Source organism: Furipterus horrens, unplaced genomic scaffold (assembly GCF_987537825.1).
Source record: "Furipterus horrens unplaced genomic scaffold, mFurHor1.1.pri manual_scaffold_6, whole genome shotgun sequence".
Lineage (NCBI taxonomy): Eukaryota > Metazoa > Chordata > Mammalia > Chiroptera > Furipteridae > Furipterus > Furipterus horrens.
Genome location: NW_028327176.1, coordinates 82,329,242 through 82,348,572, shown reverse-complemented (window position 1 = coordinate 82,348,572; position 19,331 = coordinate 82,329,242). Strand labels below are relative to the sequence as shown.

Sequence of the window (19,331 nt, the reverse complement as noted above, 5' to 3'; positions counted from 1 at the left end):
TGTAATACTCACATTCTCTTTCTCTCCCTTTTCCCTTAATGATGCAGCTGACAACGATTTAGAGTTTTATTGCCATCTTCTCAGAGGCAGCTTGAACCCAAAGGAATTTCCAACTTATGAATTCATAAAATTTGTAGGGAATTTTTGCTCCTACAACAATGGTAAGCTTTAATTGTCATGTAATCATGCCAGTGTCTTTTATCATGCAAACATGCACAAGGAGATGTAAGAATCGCGGAAGAAGGAGGCAGGAGAATCTGTGCTTTTCATGTTTGCATTTGGGTTCTTTTGTTCCCAAGATGCGTTTTTATGTGCTTGTAAATGTTATCTCCCATTCGAGAGGAACACACTCCCACATCTGTTTATGCCAGTGAGCAAAGTCCCACTGAAATGTACATTACTCATTTATTTACTTGCAGGCTGATGGAATAGTCCTACTGTGAGAAATAACTTACAGTTAATAGAGAAGAGGTTTGGCCTACACACAGGTGTGTGACATGATGATACATAACCTTGCTTTCTATAATTTTATCCCCCTTTCAACAGTACTGATATGAGGATATTTTAATAGTTCTGGTCTATAGGCCTTGTGCTCATCTACATCGGATGAATTACCAAGCAAGATAAGTCAAGTGGTGAAATTGTCCTTTCTGAAATTACCCAGACAAAAGTTTTGCAAGCTCTGGCTGCATCTGTAAACCATACTAAAACACTCAGTTTTCCTTTTGGCCCCTGCAAAATGGGAATGTAGACCTGATACCCAAAACTCAGAGAAACACGTCCTAGCACACGGCCCTGTTGTGGAGCATAGCACAGGTGGGCCTGCCTTTTGTTTGTCTCGCATCCTGAAACTCAACACAAAACAAATAACTTTGAAAGATCTAGCATTTCATAAAACATCAGAGTTGGGAAAAACTAGAAGTGTTGACAACAAATGGTAGAAAGAGAGAACAGAGGAGTAAAAAATATCAAAGGAAAACATACAGAAAGATGAGCCTCAGAAATGAGAGGGTGGGTGGGCAGGTGGAAAGCATGAGGGAGTTGATGGCAGTGCTCACTTGTGCTGCTTGATTACTGTTGCTTAAGCCCGGGTCCACTGTCAAGTTCAATTACCTCAGTCAGATTAGTCCCAGAGTTTCCATGAAAACCCTCCGAAGTAATGGCACTGAGTCCTAATGCTGAGGCTAACCAAGGATTTTCCTCCAGCTTTGGAGCATCCTTTGTTGTATGTTATGTGCATAAAATATACATGCTTTGTTTAAAAGGCTCCAACTAGATTCTAAGCAGCATGATCCTGCCAAAGTGATTTTCAGGCCCAGTGACTAGATGATAGGCTCCATGGTCGACTTGGGGCCCTTCTGGAACCTGTTCATCCAGGGCTCAGCATGCCTGAGTGGTTGGAAGTGGTGGAGGGTCATCTTCCCCAAGCAGGCCCCTAAATTTGAGTAAAACAGATTAAGCCAAGGCCTGGCCATGCTAAACTGATTCATCTGAAAGGCTCCCCCAAACCTCCTGAGATGAATGTTCAGTGAATCACACCAGTAAGTAAATGGTAGCTTGTTGGGCTACCAGATAAAGAGTGACCTCATAGAAAACCCAACATGATGCCAACTCTGGTGCAGTAGCTAATGGGGTGAAGTAGCTTGTGAAAGTGCAGGTTCTCAGGCATTACTGAATGATTCCAGTTCAGAATATCTGGGGGTAAGGCTGGGATTGTGTGGTTGGAAGAGAACCGTGGGGTCATGGACTTGGAGAAACACTGACCTATTGTAATAGTAAATGCCATTCCATAGGAATTTTGATAATGGCACGTTAGTATTGCTTATGGCACTCTTTCCAGACAACTTTACCCTTGAGTTAAAATAAGCAGTGATTTGGAGTTTGCTTGAAGCATGTGCCGTGGCCATAAATAATGCCAGCTGCTGGAAGAGCAGTGTATCCCAAGTAGCCACATGCAAAGAAGGGAGAGGATGCTATTCCCATGTTTCCCCATGACAACTGTGCACACTCTTAATTAAAGGAACTGACCCATGATTGGCTGGTGAGCTTGTGTCCTTTGTAAATTTGAATTCCCACAACTCTCTTTAAGATACTGCTGAATATCACTTTGAACCTTCCTGTCATTTATCACATTTCAGAGGGTTTCAAGGAAATAGGCAGGCTTTGTTGTGAATACCTGGGATTTTTTATTAACTAACAAAGCTTTATTTTCATTTCAAGTTGAGACAATGTTTGTTTGCCTGAAAGAATGCGTGGAAATTATGTGTGACTTTTTCTTCTTTTTTAATGATTACTGCTGTAAACACACAGCATTGAAAGCCGGAAATTTAAAATCAAGAGTGTGAAGTAACTTTCCAGAGCCTGTTGAATAAACCAAGTTACCAGGGACTTTCTGGAGACAAGAATCTCCCAATGTAATTGTGGAAAACATGAAATATAATTCTCGCTTGGATTACAATAGAGAGGAAAAAGCATCAGAGAGACAAATGAATTGATAACATGGAGCCTTGTGAAATCACTGACAGTCAACCATTTTTAACCTATAAAATATGGTTTAATATAAGAAATAATTCAAACTTAATTTTGTAGGTTTACTTCTCAATAAACATTCAATAGTTGGTTTAAAAAAATAGCTCGTCTTAAGGAGATTTCTTTAGTATCAGGCCCTGGGCTCAGACTTCGCCTTCATCATCTCTGAATCCTCACAAGAACCTTGTGAGGTGGTACTACTGGCATTGTCTCGTCTTAACAGCAGAGAAAATTGATGCATAAAGAAACTGAAGTCAGAGGTACACAGGTGAGGACGGGGACCCACATTCATACCCATTCTAACCTTGAACTCATGCTCAGCCCAGTGCTTTTCTGCCTCCCACAAATCTATGTTGAAATTAAATATCCAGATGCAGAGCACAGGCCTGTCCCTTCCCTGGCATTGACACATAATGTTTATACATGTGTACATCAGATATCCTGCACCCACAAACCAAGCTGTTTTAAGGATATCTGAGCTTTTTTTTTTTATAAAATATGATTAGACATGTAGACATGACAATGACAGTCTTGAATGAAGAGATTTATATGCACAGATCCTGCAGGCACCACACAGGGCCATAAAGGCAAGCTACAGCTTAGGTCAGAAGGAGGAGCAGGAGAAAACACAGACAAGAGCCTCCATTGTGGTTTCTGCTGGAAGGCATAGGCAAGGCAGGGTCAAAAGGCTTAGGATTTTCTTGTGTTCCTAATTTCCAGGCTTTGTGCTGTAGAGGCTGCCCTTAGTTGTCTGGTCCTGGCCCTGGAGTAATCACTGCATGGCAGGGGTTAGTGTGAGAGCCAGACAGCAAAGGTGGTGGGGGTTAGGCTCTGCATTGGCTGGTTTCCATATGATAGGTACACTGGAAGGTGAGTTGTTTACTATCCCTCGGAATTGACTGACCCTGAGAGGAGCAGTCCCTCCAGGGTCCGCAAGGCCCCCAAATGTCAAAGCACCAAATACAGAACTAAAAATCATGGTTATTACACATGCCACCCCACATAACTTCCCCCAGTTCCCAGGCATGGCACAAGTTTAAAAACAATATGTAAAGTGTAGAAGAAAAATGACCATTAACATCAGATGTATTTAAATCCAATACCTGCTTACATCTCAAATAACTATATAGGAAACCCTAATTTGGTCCATTACCATGAAAAATCTTTCATTTCTGTCAAGCTGTTTGGTTTACGGAGTATTACCTGGTGCATTCTTAACTTGATGCCTGTTAAGAAGATATGATGCTCTCATTTTTATAAAAAATGGCATGGCAAGGATGTCAGACTTTAAAATCTGTGAATACATTGTACCCCTTCCCAGGCGCACACAGTCTATGCCTGGCACATAAATAAGCACTTGAAAAAATAGGTTGACCTAGACAGAGGCTTGGAGAACTTGGCCCTGACACATAGGTGGTGGGGGCAGAGCTACGATTCAGACCAAGAATTTCCAACTTGGGGAAATCATGGTCTTCCTTGGGAGCTGATAACAGAGCCGTCCTCAACTGTCCACAAAGCACACTCCAGGGACTTAGTGGTAGCTTCCAGGAGAGCTCCTGCTATCTCTTTGGTCTTAAATGAGAAATAAAGATTAAACTCCTGTTGGTAGGTGCTGGGTAAACTGAAGCCTGTCTAACTTCCAGTGTCTTGTGAATGGCCTAGACTGGAAGGCCTCCTGAGCAGCAGTATGTGGTCAGGAAAATTTTACCCTTGGCCTCCATTCACTCCCCATTCTGTATTCCTAACTGCTCCCTAATATCCTTACCTGGGCACCTCACTCAGGGAATGCCCCTGGAACAGTTCCTGACACTCTCTTTCCAGCCTAGAAGCTCTTCTGATCAATCGATTTGGCCCAAGACTGATAGAGGCCCTGGCTGCTACTGAAATTCACATTTAAAAGAATTCTCAGGCCTTAAAGCAAAGAGGCTGAAGTGAAATGTAGAGGTTTTGGGGTAGGGAAGAGAGGGCAAGACTGAGCCAGAGAGGGCGTTTGGTGACCTATAAATCACATAGATGAAGACCCCATCTGCTTGCCTGCTGACCCTGATAACTGCTCAGGTCTTGGCTGTCTCTGTGACGGACGTGAGTAGGCCCATTCTGAAGTTTGGGGGGAGGGGAAGGACACAAGCACCTTTGCCCTCATTAACAAGATTAGAATCTCTAATCGAACATTTCCAGATTCACCAGTCACTCATACTACCTACCCCTTTACCTCCTCTCATGTCCCCTCACCCCACCCTGTCCACTCTGGCTGTGCAGACACCTTTGCCCAAATACTTAAGCAAAACGGAATTTTCCCTAACATCATACGTCATCGTCACTTCTTAGGACTTAATCATTTGCCACAGATGTTTGGTGTGGGTTTTGGGGTGTGGGGAACAAGACTTAACATCTTTTACCTAGACTTCCAATAAATGTGAAAAACTGTGTGTCAGCAAATGGAACAAGAAATTAGCTTCCTTAGAATTGTTTCATTTTTAGGACATTGTCTAAGGCAGCCTGTGAGAAGCTTCCAGAAGGAATCAGCTGGGATATAGAAATGCACATCTCCTCCTCTTCTCATAAAAAGCCCACTCTGACCCTGGCCAACTGTTGAGGGCCCCTGCCGGAGCAGCCCAGGTTCCCCTGTGCTCTGCATGGTGTTTCCAGAATAGAGTTAAAATGAAATTACTTTATTAAGGGCTATGTTTGTCACTTAACAGTTTTTTTTAATGCTGTTGAACAAATATCATTTCATTTTTTTACTTCTCCAGTTGAACAGACAGGGAGCCCATGGGCTTTTCCCCAGCCCTGTACCCCCAAGTCCTGAAGCCCCAACCCCACCACTCTTGCCAGGAAGAAGGTCACCCTCTATTTGAGCTCCTGCCCCTCCTCCTGCCTTCGATTTAAATGTGTCTGACTGAAATCCAGAGAGCACTATTTCAAAAGTTGCTGGTATGGTTCCAAATGGGTCACCCTCAGCAAACATTCCACTCTGGGTTTTCCAGAAACCGCACAGCAGAGCATAAACGTTTCCCTGCCCTCATTTTACCTGCCTGCCTCTAACCACACATCCAGTTGAAGTTCTTGCAGAAGGGAGACATTTTGGCTGGGCTTACAGCACTTGACACTGTATGTTCCATGGGATTGCTGTTGGTTGCCTCATTTTCTGGCTTTGGAGGTCTTGTTTTGTTTTGTTTTTTCCTAAGCTGAGTTCACAGAGGTGTCTCAGTTAAGGTAACAAATTGCAGGCTGGGAGTCTAGGGCAGGAAAGCCAGCTTCGTCTGCTCTCTGTCAGAGAGACCCACAAGGGTCAGGATCAGAGTGTTCCTGCCACCCTGACAATGAAGCTCACATCCTTCCCTAGCAGTGCTCATTGCTGCAGATTAGATTGCAAAGTAATTAAGATCAGAATAAAGAACAAATTATTACCCAAGACTGTCATCCTGTCTGAGCATCTCCAGTCTGTATTAAAATGGAACAGTAAAGAACGGTCATCCATTTACCAACCATATTCATGCTTGTTTCAGCCTGGAGCAGGGAACTTTGGTGTGGGTTGTCCAATAATTGTTATAAAAATGGGCACAAGATATCCAACTGGGGCTCAGGGGACGATGGCCTACAGGAAGTTCACTTTCCTGATCATACAAATAATTTGGCCCTGTCCACACCGACCATCTAGTGGGTATTTTGTCAGTGCATTTCCTGGCCCCTAAAACTACTCATTTTCATTAGTGAATGCCAAGGGAAGGAAGGAACTTAAGACATATATTTTCCCATTAGAGTATGATTTTGAACCCGGCAATTTGCAACCCCCCAGCTTTTTGGTGTGGTGCTGAACTTCTTTCCAACATTGTTCTTCTCTGTGCCAAATAGAAGTGGCAGAAAGGAAAGAAAACCACACATTAGCACCACAGGTTAGGTAGGGCCCCAGACTAAACACTGGGCAGGATTATGGTTCTGCTGCTCTCCTAAGAATCCAATGACCTGGTTGTTCAGAATACCTTGGGGAATGCACACTGGGAAGAGAAAAAAGATGAGTCTGGGAATCATGCTTAACTTTGGGGAGATGATTTCTCATGAATGTGAAGAGCATTATTTTCCCTCAACATTCGAACAATCTTGCCCAAACCTTTTAGACACTTATCACAAACGAGATTTAGGAAATTTATTCTTCCTTTAGCAAACCTCCTCATTATGGTTTCACATCTCCCCAGACACCTGCCTGCTTTGTTTTTTGTTTATTCTAAGAAGTACTGAGAAAGCTATTTGTCATTTTGTGGACTGTTAGTGTATTTTCCTACAGCTGTTGCAAGTCATTTATCATAAGCAGGCCATCTCTGATCAGAATGCTTAATTGTTTAGGTCTGATGACTGAACCGATACTGAGCAGAAGAGTATCAGCACATCTTTCTCCATCTCCTTCTACCCCTTACTGTCAGCTAAGGTTCACTGTCACCATTCCCTGCTTCTTCCTCTCTCTTCCACATCCTTTTGGAAACAAGTTCTCACACCACCTGCACTCTTCTTGCCCCTGAAGTCATCGTATTTCCTTGTTATGACTTACTTGGAGCTCACCTTTGTCAGGCAGACTTGGAAGCCAATGAATGCTGGGCACAAGCAAGTCATTCGATTCTCTGGACAGCCTTGGACTATCTTATTTTGGGAATCTCAAGAATGCCAGCCTAAGGCAAAATTCTTTCAGGGTCTCTAAATTTAGAGACTGTGCTGAAAGGTTCAGGAGCAAAGAGGGGTCCTTGGTGATTCCATGGACCCTTTTATTAGGAAGACCAAAAACAGCCCCATCCTGCATTTCTCCAAACACGAGGTTCATAATGGGCGCTCCCACATTTTCCATGAACTGATTGACAATGGCTGATTTGCAGAAGATCTTGCCCAGGCGTTCTTCTGACCAGTGTCAATAAATCAGTAGGGCAGTGAGCTAACCTGAGCACAACAAGCCTGCCACCACCAGCACCAGGCTGGACTCTGGGGGGAAGATCACCCTGGGATCTCAAGGTCTATGCATTAGTTGTTAACAAGGATCAGAAGGTGTCTTCCCTAGCTGGGCCTTAAGATGTGGCTTGGATGTGAGATGGAAAGTCATCTCATTTGAGAGTCATTCCATAAACACTTGTTGATACCTGCTGTTTGCAAGCTGCCTGCTCAGAGCTGGGGACAGAGAACTACACCCAGTACCTGCCACAGGGAAGCTATCGCCTTAGCTTTGGGCAAGAGCATGATCAATTTTAAGGAAGATGACTTTGGGGGAAGGGTGAATGTAACAAGAAATAATCACTTTCATCTCTGTCATGAGTGCTGTGTGTGTATGTGTATTTGAGGGACAGGAAAGAAGGCTGAGAGCGGTCAGAGATCTGATAAAAAATGGCTGTGTCTGCATTGAGTTGTTTATCCTTCTGAGAAGCTCAGGAAGCCAGTTGTAATTAGATATACTTTTCTATTGCTTAAATTGAAGCAGCTAATTAAAATTTTAATTAATGTTTCTAAACTACCTGGGAATAAGATAGCTAAATATTACTATGAAGTCCCAGGGAGCAGTTTGCCAACATGGTGACTCTCCAGAACATGCAAGAAGGCTTGCACTGAGAGTAAAAGTCATTTCAAACACAGTTGGCAGAATGTTTAAAGTAGCTTCTTCCCCTTGTTTCTCCCTAAGGTTTTCCCTTTGGCCTGTGTTATAACTTTGATCCTTGACTTACTATCATCTTTGATCAAGCTCTCAGCTGCTTCAGGTTTGGGGAGAAAGGCTTGTTTAGAAGAGGCATTTGCTTATTCTGGGCCCCTCTCTAAAATATCTAGCTTCTCAGTACAGGGTATGGGCAATAATGAAATGTCCCTTGAGAGATGCATTTTCATCTTTAAAGCTCTAGAAGTTATAAAAGGGCTGATAAAACTATGCTGGAAGGCAGCCAGGCCAACAGGAAGCTCTACAGAACATCCATTTAATTGCCATGATCCCCATCCCTGTCACTGGAAGTCGTTAGGGGCTGGTGTTGCCTATTTCACACTCCATCTGTCCCATTCTTCCTCACAGCAAATCACAAAGGAAGGTACTTACTGAAAGGGCATATAAACTTAGTAGCAAAAAGGATCCCTCAAACAATGCACGTGGTTCAGGTCAAATTAAGGACTTTCTCTTAAATTCCTGGGAAATCCTTAGAAGTTTGCTTGGAAGGTCTTGATATTCTGAAAGAGTAGGTAGCATTTTTATTAGATGATCATCTGTCTGATGATGTCTCTTAGATTCCAGCGGAGAGGATATTTCACATCTGGGAAATTTTTCAATATCTTCCTTTTTTTCATCATGCAGATATTTACATCTAGCAACCCTTTTCTTTGTGGAATTGTTTTTTTTCCTTGATAAGTTCCTCAGCTCACCCTACACATTAATCTGCAATAATCAAAGCCAGCTAATGACAGATGCAAACTCTCTTGGGACCAGTGTTTTTAATTTTACTCACTTTATAGTAATGTTTGGAAACATTTATTACTTATGTGTATACATTCAGAGAATATGGTAAAAAGAATTCATTCATGTTTGTGAATAAAACACTACATTATTGAATCACTTCGAAACCCATAAACATATAAAGTAAGAAATGATTGGAAAGCTAAAATCCAAAGAAAGTCTTGTAGATACCATCTTAGAATTCATTTCATTTTCTGATGTTTATATATTCTCAAATTGGAATATATAACTTTTAATCTACAAGTTCAGAAATGTATAGGATATAATCAAATGCATTTTATTTATTTATTTATTTATTTATTTATTTATTTATTTTATTTATAATATGCTTTATTGATTATGCTGTTACAGTCCTAATTTCTTTACCCTTTCTTCCCCTCCACCCAGTGACATCCCTTGCTCCAGTTGTCTTCCCCTCCCCATTGGTTGTGCATACAGTTCTTCTCAACATCTTCCTATCTACTCCATTCCCTCCTACTATGCTTCTTAATTCCTGTACCATCTTCCTCCATTTCCCCACTTCCTCCTCCCTGCTGACCTTCCCCCATAATGTTCCCCATACCTATAATTCTTTTCCCACTCTCATTGCCTACTTAGTTTGCCTTTGTTTCGAGTCCCTAGCTTCTGCTGTTGGTTGTTGTGATATAGTTTTCATTTTAATGTTCATAGTTTTGATCCTCTTTCTCCTAAACAAGTCCCTTTAACATTTCATATAACAGTGGTTTGGATCTGATGAATTCCTTCAGTTTTACTTTGTCCTGGAAGCACTTTCTCTGCTCTTCTATTCTGAATGACAGCTTCACTGGGTAGAGTAATTGTGGTTGTAGGCTTTTGCTTTTCATTCCTTTGGATATTTCTTGCCAGTCCCTTCTTGTCTGCAAAGTTTCTTTTGAGAAATCAGCTGATAGTCTTATTGGGACCCCTTTGTATGTAATTCTCTTCTTCTCTCTTGTTGCTTTTAAGATTTTTTCTTTATCCTTAATTTTTGACATTTTGATTATAGTGTGTTTTGGTGTGGTTCTCCCTGGGTCCAGTTTTTCTTGGGCACTCTCTGTGCTTCCTGGACCTATAAGTCTATTTCCTTCTCCAAATTAGAGAAGTTTTGCTTCATTATTTTTTCACATAATTTTTCAGTTTCTAGTTCTTCTTCACCTTCTGGCAACCCTATGATTCATGTGTTGGCCCGCTTATAGCTGTCTGATAACTTTCTGAGCCTCTCCTCATTTTCCTCACTTCTCGTTTCTTCTTTCTGCACTGGTTGACTGTTTGTTCCTTCCCTATGTTCCGATTTGTTGATTTGATCCCTGGTTTTTCTTGGCCTCACCACTAATTTCATATGTGTTTTTGTTCATTTCAGCAGGACTAGTCTTCATTCTTTCTCTGTCTTGTTTAAGATCTGCTGTCAGGTCTGTAAGCATTTTTATAACCAAAGCTCTGAACTGTGCCTCGGAAAGATTTCCTATCTGCTGCTTCATTAGATTAGATATTTGCTGTATGGTCAGCTGCATCACTGAAGTCTCTATCATGATCTGTGCCATCCTGACCATTTTGTGTTTACCTTTGCTTCTTGGGCAGGGCTGTCACACCTCCTACGCTATAGGGGGTGGAGCCCCATGCGCTCGTCACAACTGGGTGACCTGTCTCACCACACTGTGGCGTTTTGTGTGGGGGTGGGGTTCCAAGATGGATTCCTGCCGTTCACTCTCCGCTGAGAGACCGGGAACCTCCTCCTCTGTCTTACCCACTCTGGGCCCCACAGTCCAAGACAATGGAGGTCTGCCTTCCCCAGCTTTGGAATCACAAGCTGACAGGTCTGGTCTGCAGCTGAGGGTGCTCCCCAGGCTTTTCTCACCTCCCCTTAAATACGGGTGTCTGTGCTTACCGCTGTCCTGCTGCCATTGCTGCTGCTGCCGTGGACAGCACAGCTTGACCTCTCCTCCTCGGCTTCACCCCTCCTACCTCTCCAGACAAGCACCACTTCTTTATAACTTCATATGTTGGACTTCCATGTATTTTCTGGAACTTCTGGTTATTTCTGGTTTTGCGGTAGTTGTATTCCTTCTTAGTTGTGGAGGGAAACAGAGCATGTCAGTCTAGGCCTCCATCTTTGCCAGAAGTCTCCTGTGTTTGTTTGCTTCTGTGTCCCAGGCAGAGCTGTCGCTACTATTTCGTTGTAAGGGGCAGAGCCTTAGGTATTCATCAGTAACAGATGACCTATTTCACCATGTTGTGGCGCTGTATGTGGGGGAGTGGTCTGAGAAGGAACAATGCTGCTTGCCCAGCACTTGCCCCTTTTGCAGACACCTCTCCCATTTCCCCACTGAACTGGTGCCCCTCTAGCTGCTGCCCTGGCCGTCGTTCCGAGCGGATGGGTCTACGGATGTTCTAGGACCATGGGGGCCCTTTAAACAAGCGGACTCTGCTGAGAGACTGGCAGTTTCTGCCTCTGTCCCAACCCCCACTGGTTTGCATAGTCAAAAGCAATGAGGCTTGATTTTCCCTGGTGCTGGTACAGTGAGCTGCGGGGTCTGGTGAGGAGCTGGGAACACTCCCCAGGTGTCCCTGTTGACTTTTTAAAATGTGTGACTGCACTTTCCACTGGCCTGCTGCTGTTGCCGCTGCTGCCACCACACCACGTCCTCTCTACCCCGGCTCCACCCCTCCTACCTGTCTGGATGGGTATTTCTTCTTTATATCTTTGCCTGCTGGACTTCCATGTACCTTGGTTCTCCAGAACTTCTGGTTGTTTCCTATTTTGAGGTAGTTGTATTCCTTCCTAGTTGTGGAGGGAGATGCAGCATGTCTGTCTACGCTTCCATCTCTCAACTACATTTTAAAAGGAAAGAAGTCTTGTGGACTATCTAAGATAGTAGTCCTCAATCTGGGGAGTTTTAAAATTCCGATGCCTGGGCTTCATCCCAAGTTTCTGAATTAGCTGCTCTGGGTGGTGCCTGGGCAGCCATGTGAAAGATCCCAGGGAACTGGTGAGAATTTGTGTACATGGTAAGCTGACTTTTCTCATATTTAAAAGGGTCCTTTCACCCATCTAGAAAACTCCAGCTAAACTGGCAGAATGTTGTGTGGCACAGAAAGTATAGAGAGCAGTTCTGTACAGTCTGAGGGGGGGTCTGTAGCAACCAGGGAAAAGTGCTGCTAGTGCCAAGGGTACCTCCGTAGGAGGCATGTGGTGCCTGGTTTCAGCATTGTGGTAGGATGAACCTAGAACCATCCCTGTTAGAACCCTGGACTTGGAGTCATAAGACCTGGGTACAGTCCCTGCTCCATTATTTCTACTCCGAATGACCTTGGTTAGTATAAGGAAAGTCATGCTTTCCAAGACTTGTGAGAAGAAATAAGACAGTAAACAAATCTTGTTACCTATGCGCTGTACCTTTGGCAATCACCCTAAATCCTGAGGCCATCTCTTCAGTAGTCCTGAGCAAGCCCCTGCCTCATTCAGGGCCCTAACGAGGTGTTTCAGGGCAAAAGCCCTTGAATGCCAGCTGTGCCATGTCAGATGCAGGGGCCATGTGCCAAGACAAAGTTATTTTCCTGTGTCCATCAGTATCAGAAACACCAGCAGACTATGGAACTCACCCTTAAACACTGCTTGGAGTGAGTATTCAGACCTTAACTGCAGAATGAGGCTGCCTTCTCATTTTGCAGAATATTTTTCCCAACATGATCATTTAAGTGGCTGTAGGATAGTGCAAGTGAGAGGCAAGTAGTATATTGGTGATTCAAATTCTGGTTCTGTGTGGCCTTGTACAATTGCTTCACCTGCCTGTGCCTCAGTTCCTGTGTAATGGGGTAACAGCAGCACCTACTCCCCAAGTTGTTATAAGAATGAGATGAATTAATGTTCACAAAGCTCTGAGCACAGTGCTGGTTCACAGGAATACAGGCAGGCTGTGTCCCTCTCTCCCCAGTGTCTAGCCTCTCCTGTAATGGCTTTGACAACGCCCTTCCAAGGCCTTGCCGGCTGCCACTAGGAAAGGAGGTCTGCTTCATTGCTACTGTTCGCCTAGCAACACCGCAATTCCTAAAGGTAAGTACCTGGAAGAGAATTTAGCCTATGGAACTATTACAGTCGAGTCCCATTTCCTTACATTGAACTATCTTTATGGAAAAAAGTAAAATTACAAGGATGTTGTCACTAAAAATTTGAAATGTCTAGTTTCCTTACCTATGACAGCCCCACATGCTGTCTCCCATAACTCCAGTTCCCAGGGGATATTTTGTCTGAAGGCATCAATTGCTTTTGAGCCTGTGGAGATGCTTCTGTAGAGCTCTGTAAACCTTCCTACATATCATACCAACGTAAATACTACTCAGGGCAGGCAGAGGTGAGAACGAAGTGTCAAATGGAGAGTTTGTCTGAAATCTCTCAGCTGTGATTGCTTTAGTATCTATGGCAGGAATGTTGAGTTAAATTAGTAATTCAAATGCAGATGAAAAGTCATTTTCTACATGTTTACCATACTTTGAGATAATGGGAAGGGAGCTATATGACATTTTGGCTCCTAGTTATTTTTCCCAGTTTGTGAAATAAATTTTATATCAGCTAAAACCCAGATTAGCTACAGATGACAAGCTTTAATTCAACACAACTTGAAAACTTGCTCTAAAGAGTTGTAGCTCCTATTGCCCACCAGCCATCTTGAACAGCCCTAGCATGAGCATCTGTCACCCCAGGCAACACTTTCTTTCCTTCTAATATAGGAAATGTGTGTAGTTGATGAACCTCTAGAGGAATTCACTTCAAGGCACAGCTTGGAATGGAAGTTTTTATTTCTGGATCACAGGTGTGTGAAAAGAAAAGCATATCTGATTTGGGGAGAAAAACATCGGGCCTGGCAGAAGGAAAAGTGGTTCCCAGACAAGGGTTAGGTGGTTTGCCTTCTATTGCATTTGGCCATATCCGTGGATGCATTCTGTGTTTGAGTCAGACTACTTCAGAAAAGCCAGACACCACAGCCCGGGACATCTTTGGAACACAACCTCATCCCCCATCCTTGCCAATGGGGACCCTCTCCAGCTCCTAGAAAGGCAGGAGCAGAAGTGAGATAAACTTCTCATCGTATTTCTTTCAACACCTTTTGTCTCTTTAGCCCAATCTCCTTTCTTTTGTGGCATTTTTCACAGTTTAAGAACTAGCAATCTGCTTTCTCTACCCTCTACCTTTTTTTTACACTTTAGAGTTAGGCTGACCTAATCTATAGCTGTTTTTAATTACTCAATTGTGATAGAGTTTATTATTTGAGCCAGGTTATGCCAAGGAAACTGAGTACCTACATGCCAAGAAAATTGAGTACTTTGGAAATGCAGCCTCTTAAGTTTTAAACATTGCAAAATTATTTTCCTGCCTCTGTTCTTGAGAAACAAGGCTTCCATGTATCATTAAATGTGCAAACTACACACTTAGCATTGAGGTGTGGTCACCATAGTAAGTCCTCTCTGATGAATTATCCCATTGGTTTTGGCAGAGCCCCTCCAATAATAGGATACCTGCCTTTTGAAGTTTTGGGAACCTCAGGCTATGACTACTACCACATTGATGATCTGGAGCTCCTGGCCAGGTGCCACCAGCACTGTGAGTACTGCTTTTCCAGCACAGCACCCAGGACTTCCAGCTCTGTCCACAGGCCCCCAAGAGCAGGTCTCTTAGCCTGGAAGTCTGCTTGTTACTCAGGTTCTTTCTGAGGTGGAAGATTTTGTCTTCTCTGAAATAACCCAGAAGCATGATGGAGGTCCTTGTCTGGATGACCTTGTGTGTGTTTTCACCTAGAATTGGCTTTGCTCTGCCTGGGCACACCCCAGTGTCTTCCTAGTATCCCTCAAATACACAAGCTGTTTAATCTTAAAGAAATGGAATGGGTGCTGGTCATTTTTTTTTAAGTTATGTAATACCATATTTCAAAGACAAAATACCAAATTCAGATAACCATTCTTTAGCCAGCAGAGATGTATTGGACCTATGGTACAGGCCAGATGATCAGTGAGGCCCAGGACATAAAGATGATCAGATTCTTCTAGCTGCCCTGTAGGAACAAAGGCTGATGAAAATGCAGAAATAGGTGACCTTATAGGATGTTGTTGGTGCACCAAAGGGATGTACCCAGAATATTGGGGGAATTCAGAGGAAGTTCCCTCATCCAGCTGAGGCAGGAGAACCAGGAAGGTTTTTTGCACAGAGAACACTTGGCCAAGGTATGGGAGGCAGGACTCCTGGTGTGGGGTAAGCGAGAACTATAACCATGTCTGGGTTCTTAATTAGCAAGAGAATTTTTAAGAATTAGCCATTTAAAGTCATATTTTTGGTGCCAAGTCTTTGCACAGAAAGATTTGTAGTAACATTGACCTATGGATCCTGATCCATGGATTGACCATCAACACTGCATTTTTTAAGTCCTCACCTGAGGATATTTTTATTGATTTTAGAGAGAGGAAGGGGGAGAGAGACAGACAGAGAAACAATGATCAGTTACCTCCCATACATGCTCGACCAGGGATCACACTGGCAACCTAGGTATGTGCCCTGACTGGGAATTGAACCTGCAGCTTTTTGGTGTTTGGAATAACGCTCCAACCAATTGAGCCACCTGGCAGGGCCCAACACTGCATTTTGATAGATGCCTTGTCTGTAGTGCCCATTATAATAACTTTCTCTTCCCTGATGTCTTTGCTCAAGGAAGAACAGGCTTGCGTTTTATCAGGATCTGCTGTTAGAATTTAAGGCTAATCTTTAAAACTTTAACCCTTGCTCATCAGTGGTGATCCCTGAGCAGCCACATGGCATCACAAGGAGTTTACTAGCCTTGCTAGCTCTCAGGTTCCCCCTACCAGCTGATGGAATCAGAATCTACGTTTTAACCAGACCCCCAGGTGATTAGCAGGCACCTGAAAATTTGAGAAGTATTACTCTGTCAAGCCTCCAGCTGCTTCCAACTCTCTCACAGAGGAAGGACGCATGAAAGGCCATGGCTATAGAATCCCTGTCTGGGCCTCAGGCAAGGCATGCTTGTGCCATCCAGCTCACTCCCTTACTGGGCTGGGCCTCCCTCATCTTCAGGTATCACACTCTCCAAGTCAGCAGCTCCTTTTGTAGCTTTAGTTTCCTAGTTACGCTTTCTCTTAACCATAAAGTGGTGCTAAAGTCAAGGCACTGAGGCAGTAAAACACAAATGGTTCTTCCTGGGACCCATAGCCCAGCTCTCTGCCTTCCAAGGGCAGCCTTTATTCTGCCCCGGAGAACCTCCAGCAAAGCCCCCAATAGCCTCACAGGGCCAAACAGCTCTGCAGCAATGGGCTTGGGGTAGAAGGCTTCTTTAGCAACTGTCTCAGAACCATGTTGACTAAGGTTGGACTGCTGACTGACAGCAGCCAGCTCTGTTGGGAGGATGCTGGCCAGTATGTCTGCTCTGGAACCCATTCTCCCAGTGTGTGGCCCCTCTCTCCTGCAGTTCCACGGACAGCACTACCTGTGGCAGGAAGATGTGCACCAGGAAACCTGGGCCTCTTTCTAATTAAACCCCCAGTTTGAGACTGTCTGCATCTTCTATTATTTGAAGATTTTTTTAAGCTTTCGGCCCTTTGGGAAAGCATATGGATCATTCCTCCATTTTTTAAGAATTCATTATTGTTTACCACTATCCTGAGAGTCACTTAAATACAGCGCCAAGTGGGGAAGTAAACAGTGTTTGTTAGTGTCTTTTTGAAAGCTTATTTTCAAAAAGATTATTTTCATATTAACATTCATTAAATGCAGACTCCATTTTCTACCGACAGTGATGCAGTTTGGTAAAGGGAAGTCGTGTTGCTACCGGTTTCTGACTAAAGGTCAACAGTGGATTTGGCTGCAGACCCACTACTACATCACCTACCACCAGTGGAACTCCAAGCCTGAGTTCATCGTGTGCACACACTCAGTGGTCAGGTGTGTGGGGCTGGGGACAGACATGGCCCCTGACAGCTCAGTCAGAGCCCTGGCCACCTCAGGTAGTCCCAGCTTCTGAGGATAAAGCCCCCGACTGGACTTCTTCTACTGGCCAGCTCTACATTCCGCAGCTGACAGAGTGATCACCAGAGCTCAGTCCCTCCAGGCATACACCCATTCTGTACCCCCACCTCAGACTTCCTTCAAGTGTTCAGTCAGATTTCTCTGAAGCCTCATGAGCTCTTTCAGGCAACCAGAACATTACTTAGTAAGTTACTGCTTCACGGACCTACTTACACATTTTCCCCTCATCTCTGTCCATCCCCCAGCCTTCCCTGTCACTGTTTTGAGAAGAAAATTTGCCTGTAAATAACTCAAACATGTAGTCCCCTTTATTTTCAGTGCTTTAAAAACTCCTGCTGACAACTGAGGTTGGGTTGGGAAAAGAGCCAGGAGGCCAGTGGGCACAAGTTCCTGGTGGTCCTGAGGGACTGCAGGGAGCCCCAGCCTAGTGTGGGGGACCGGGACCTCCAATGGAGGCAGCATATCTAGCACTTCATAGATGCTTCCTATGTCTGGTCACAATTCCCAAAGGTATAGGACAAGTGTCATATTTTTCCCTCTGACTATAGAAATTTTAAGAGCATCAATTAGTTTTTAACTGATCTAGAGAAGAGCACTTGAAGAGAGCAAAAAAAGAATGGTTAGATTAACAGGCATATACATGCATGCTGCATTTTATACGTATAAATAATAGATGATAGATATAGATAGATAAATGCATACACACAATAGATATTACACATATGTGCCGCAATTTATATATATACATAATAGATGATAGGTAGATGATAGATACATATACATGTATATAGATGCTATTCATACATACTACTTTTTATACATAACAGATAGTTGATAAGTAGGTAGATAGACAGTTAGATGGCTACATACTATACGTACACATGCACATAAATAGTCAACAAGTAAATCACTCTTCATTAGTAAGTTGGGGTGAGAGCAGAGAGCAGAAGTGCCAGTTTTCTTGGCCAGTGCACTTTCTCATCATATCATTTGCCACTCTCAGGGACTTGATCTTGGCTTTCCTAGTCCACCCTTGGGTACTTCAGCAACCAGTCTCACCTACTACAACCAGCCTGGGCCTTTGCCAGAGGGTCCTTGTGCCCCAGAGAAGACTGGTCATCATTAAAACCTTGTTCTTTAGACCCTGTCCTTGACCCTGCTTTTCCTCTCCATAGAGGAAGTCCACCTCGCAAGTCCTAAAAAGAAACTCTCAGAGAAAGTCAGGTGTGAACTGAGTGAATAAATAAGGTAACAAGCATACCAAGACCCTAGAGCTACTGTACCCTCCCCAGTTGCTTGCCCAGCCTGCATCTCCACACAGGCCATAACTGGGTCACCACATTGACTTGATTTACCCACAGTATTTAAAAGTGGGTCCATACATGAATCAGCAGTCTGGGTCTGGCTAGAGTTCTGGGTTAATTGAGAGAAACCTTTCTGAAGGTTGTAATTACTAAGAAAGTTAGGTCACTTCTTCATAGGCATAGTCTAGACTGAGTAGGTTTTAAGAAATTTTTCTAATTATTTGATGGTTGAGATTTATCCTGTAAATGAAAATGTGTTTGGACAATTATGTTTGGAGGTTCGTGGGGGTGGGGGAGATAAATAAAAGAGAAGAGAATAAAAACATCCTGAAAGGGAAGATATTCTGGCTGTCAAATCAGAAGTCACTGCAGTGGAATTTAGGCACAGAATGAAACGTCCTTCTCAGATAAGCACCAGGACTAGTCCCCTTCACAGTGACTGTTCTGGGAAGGTATCAAGTAGGGATCTCCATACATCATGCAGCCCTCTTTGCCACATCATCCTGGACTGTCCTATCTCCAGCTGTGGTCTCTTGATTTCTTTACTAGTTACTCAGATGTTCGGATGGAAAGGAGACAGGAGCTGGCTTTGGAAGACCCGCTATCCAAGGCCATCCACCCTTCAGCACTAAAGGTATGCTGATTTCCACCAGGTGGGTTATCATAAAAAAAATAATAATAACAACATGTCTTACCTTATGAGCTCTTGCTGTGTTCCAGTACAATTCAGTGTGGTTTCCAGGTGTGCATTTATCCCCCCCTCCCCATGGTGTTCCTGTGAGGTAGGCACTGTTACTGTCCTCAGTCCTCATTCTTCAGATGAGGCACAGAACACATGAGGACTAGCTAATATCCTGAAGACACCAAGGGTTAGAAATCACAGAGCTAAAAACAGCCTCTAGACTCAAAATGGTTTGGCAACTTTCTGGCCTTCCAAGAGTGGTTATAAGAATTCCTCTTTGTATCTCTCCCACAGGGAAAAAACAAAACTGGGGGCTATTCATCATTC

The 19,331-nt window shown here is 43.6% G+C and overlaps 1 protein-coding gene across 3 annotated transcripts in view; it reads left to right on the top strand.

Annotated features, from left to right (window-relative positions):
- Positions 1–19,331, top strand: part of NPAS2 (neuronal PAS domain protein 2) — a 180,583-nt gene that overhangs the window by 139,854 nt on the left and 21,398 nt on the right. For all 3 annotated transcript variants that reach the window (XM_090281939.1, XM_090281940.1, XM_090281938.1), the window contains exons 7-12: positions 48–161; positions 12,928–13,046; positions 13,721–13,803; positions 14,485–14,591; positions 16,787–16,934; positions 18,872–18,956. In XM_090281939.1, the coding sequence (XP_090138065.1) occupies positions 48–161; positions 12,928–13,046; positions 13,721–13,803; positions 14,485–14,591; positions 16,787–16,934; positions 18,872–18,956 (656 nt within the window). The remainder of the gene's footprint in view (positions 1–47; positions 162–12,927; positions 13,047–13,720; positions 13,804–14,484; positions 14,592–16,786; positions 16,935–18,871; positions 18,957–19,331) is intronic.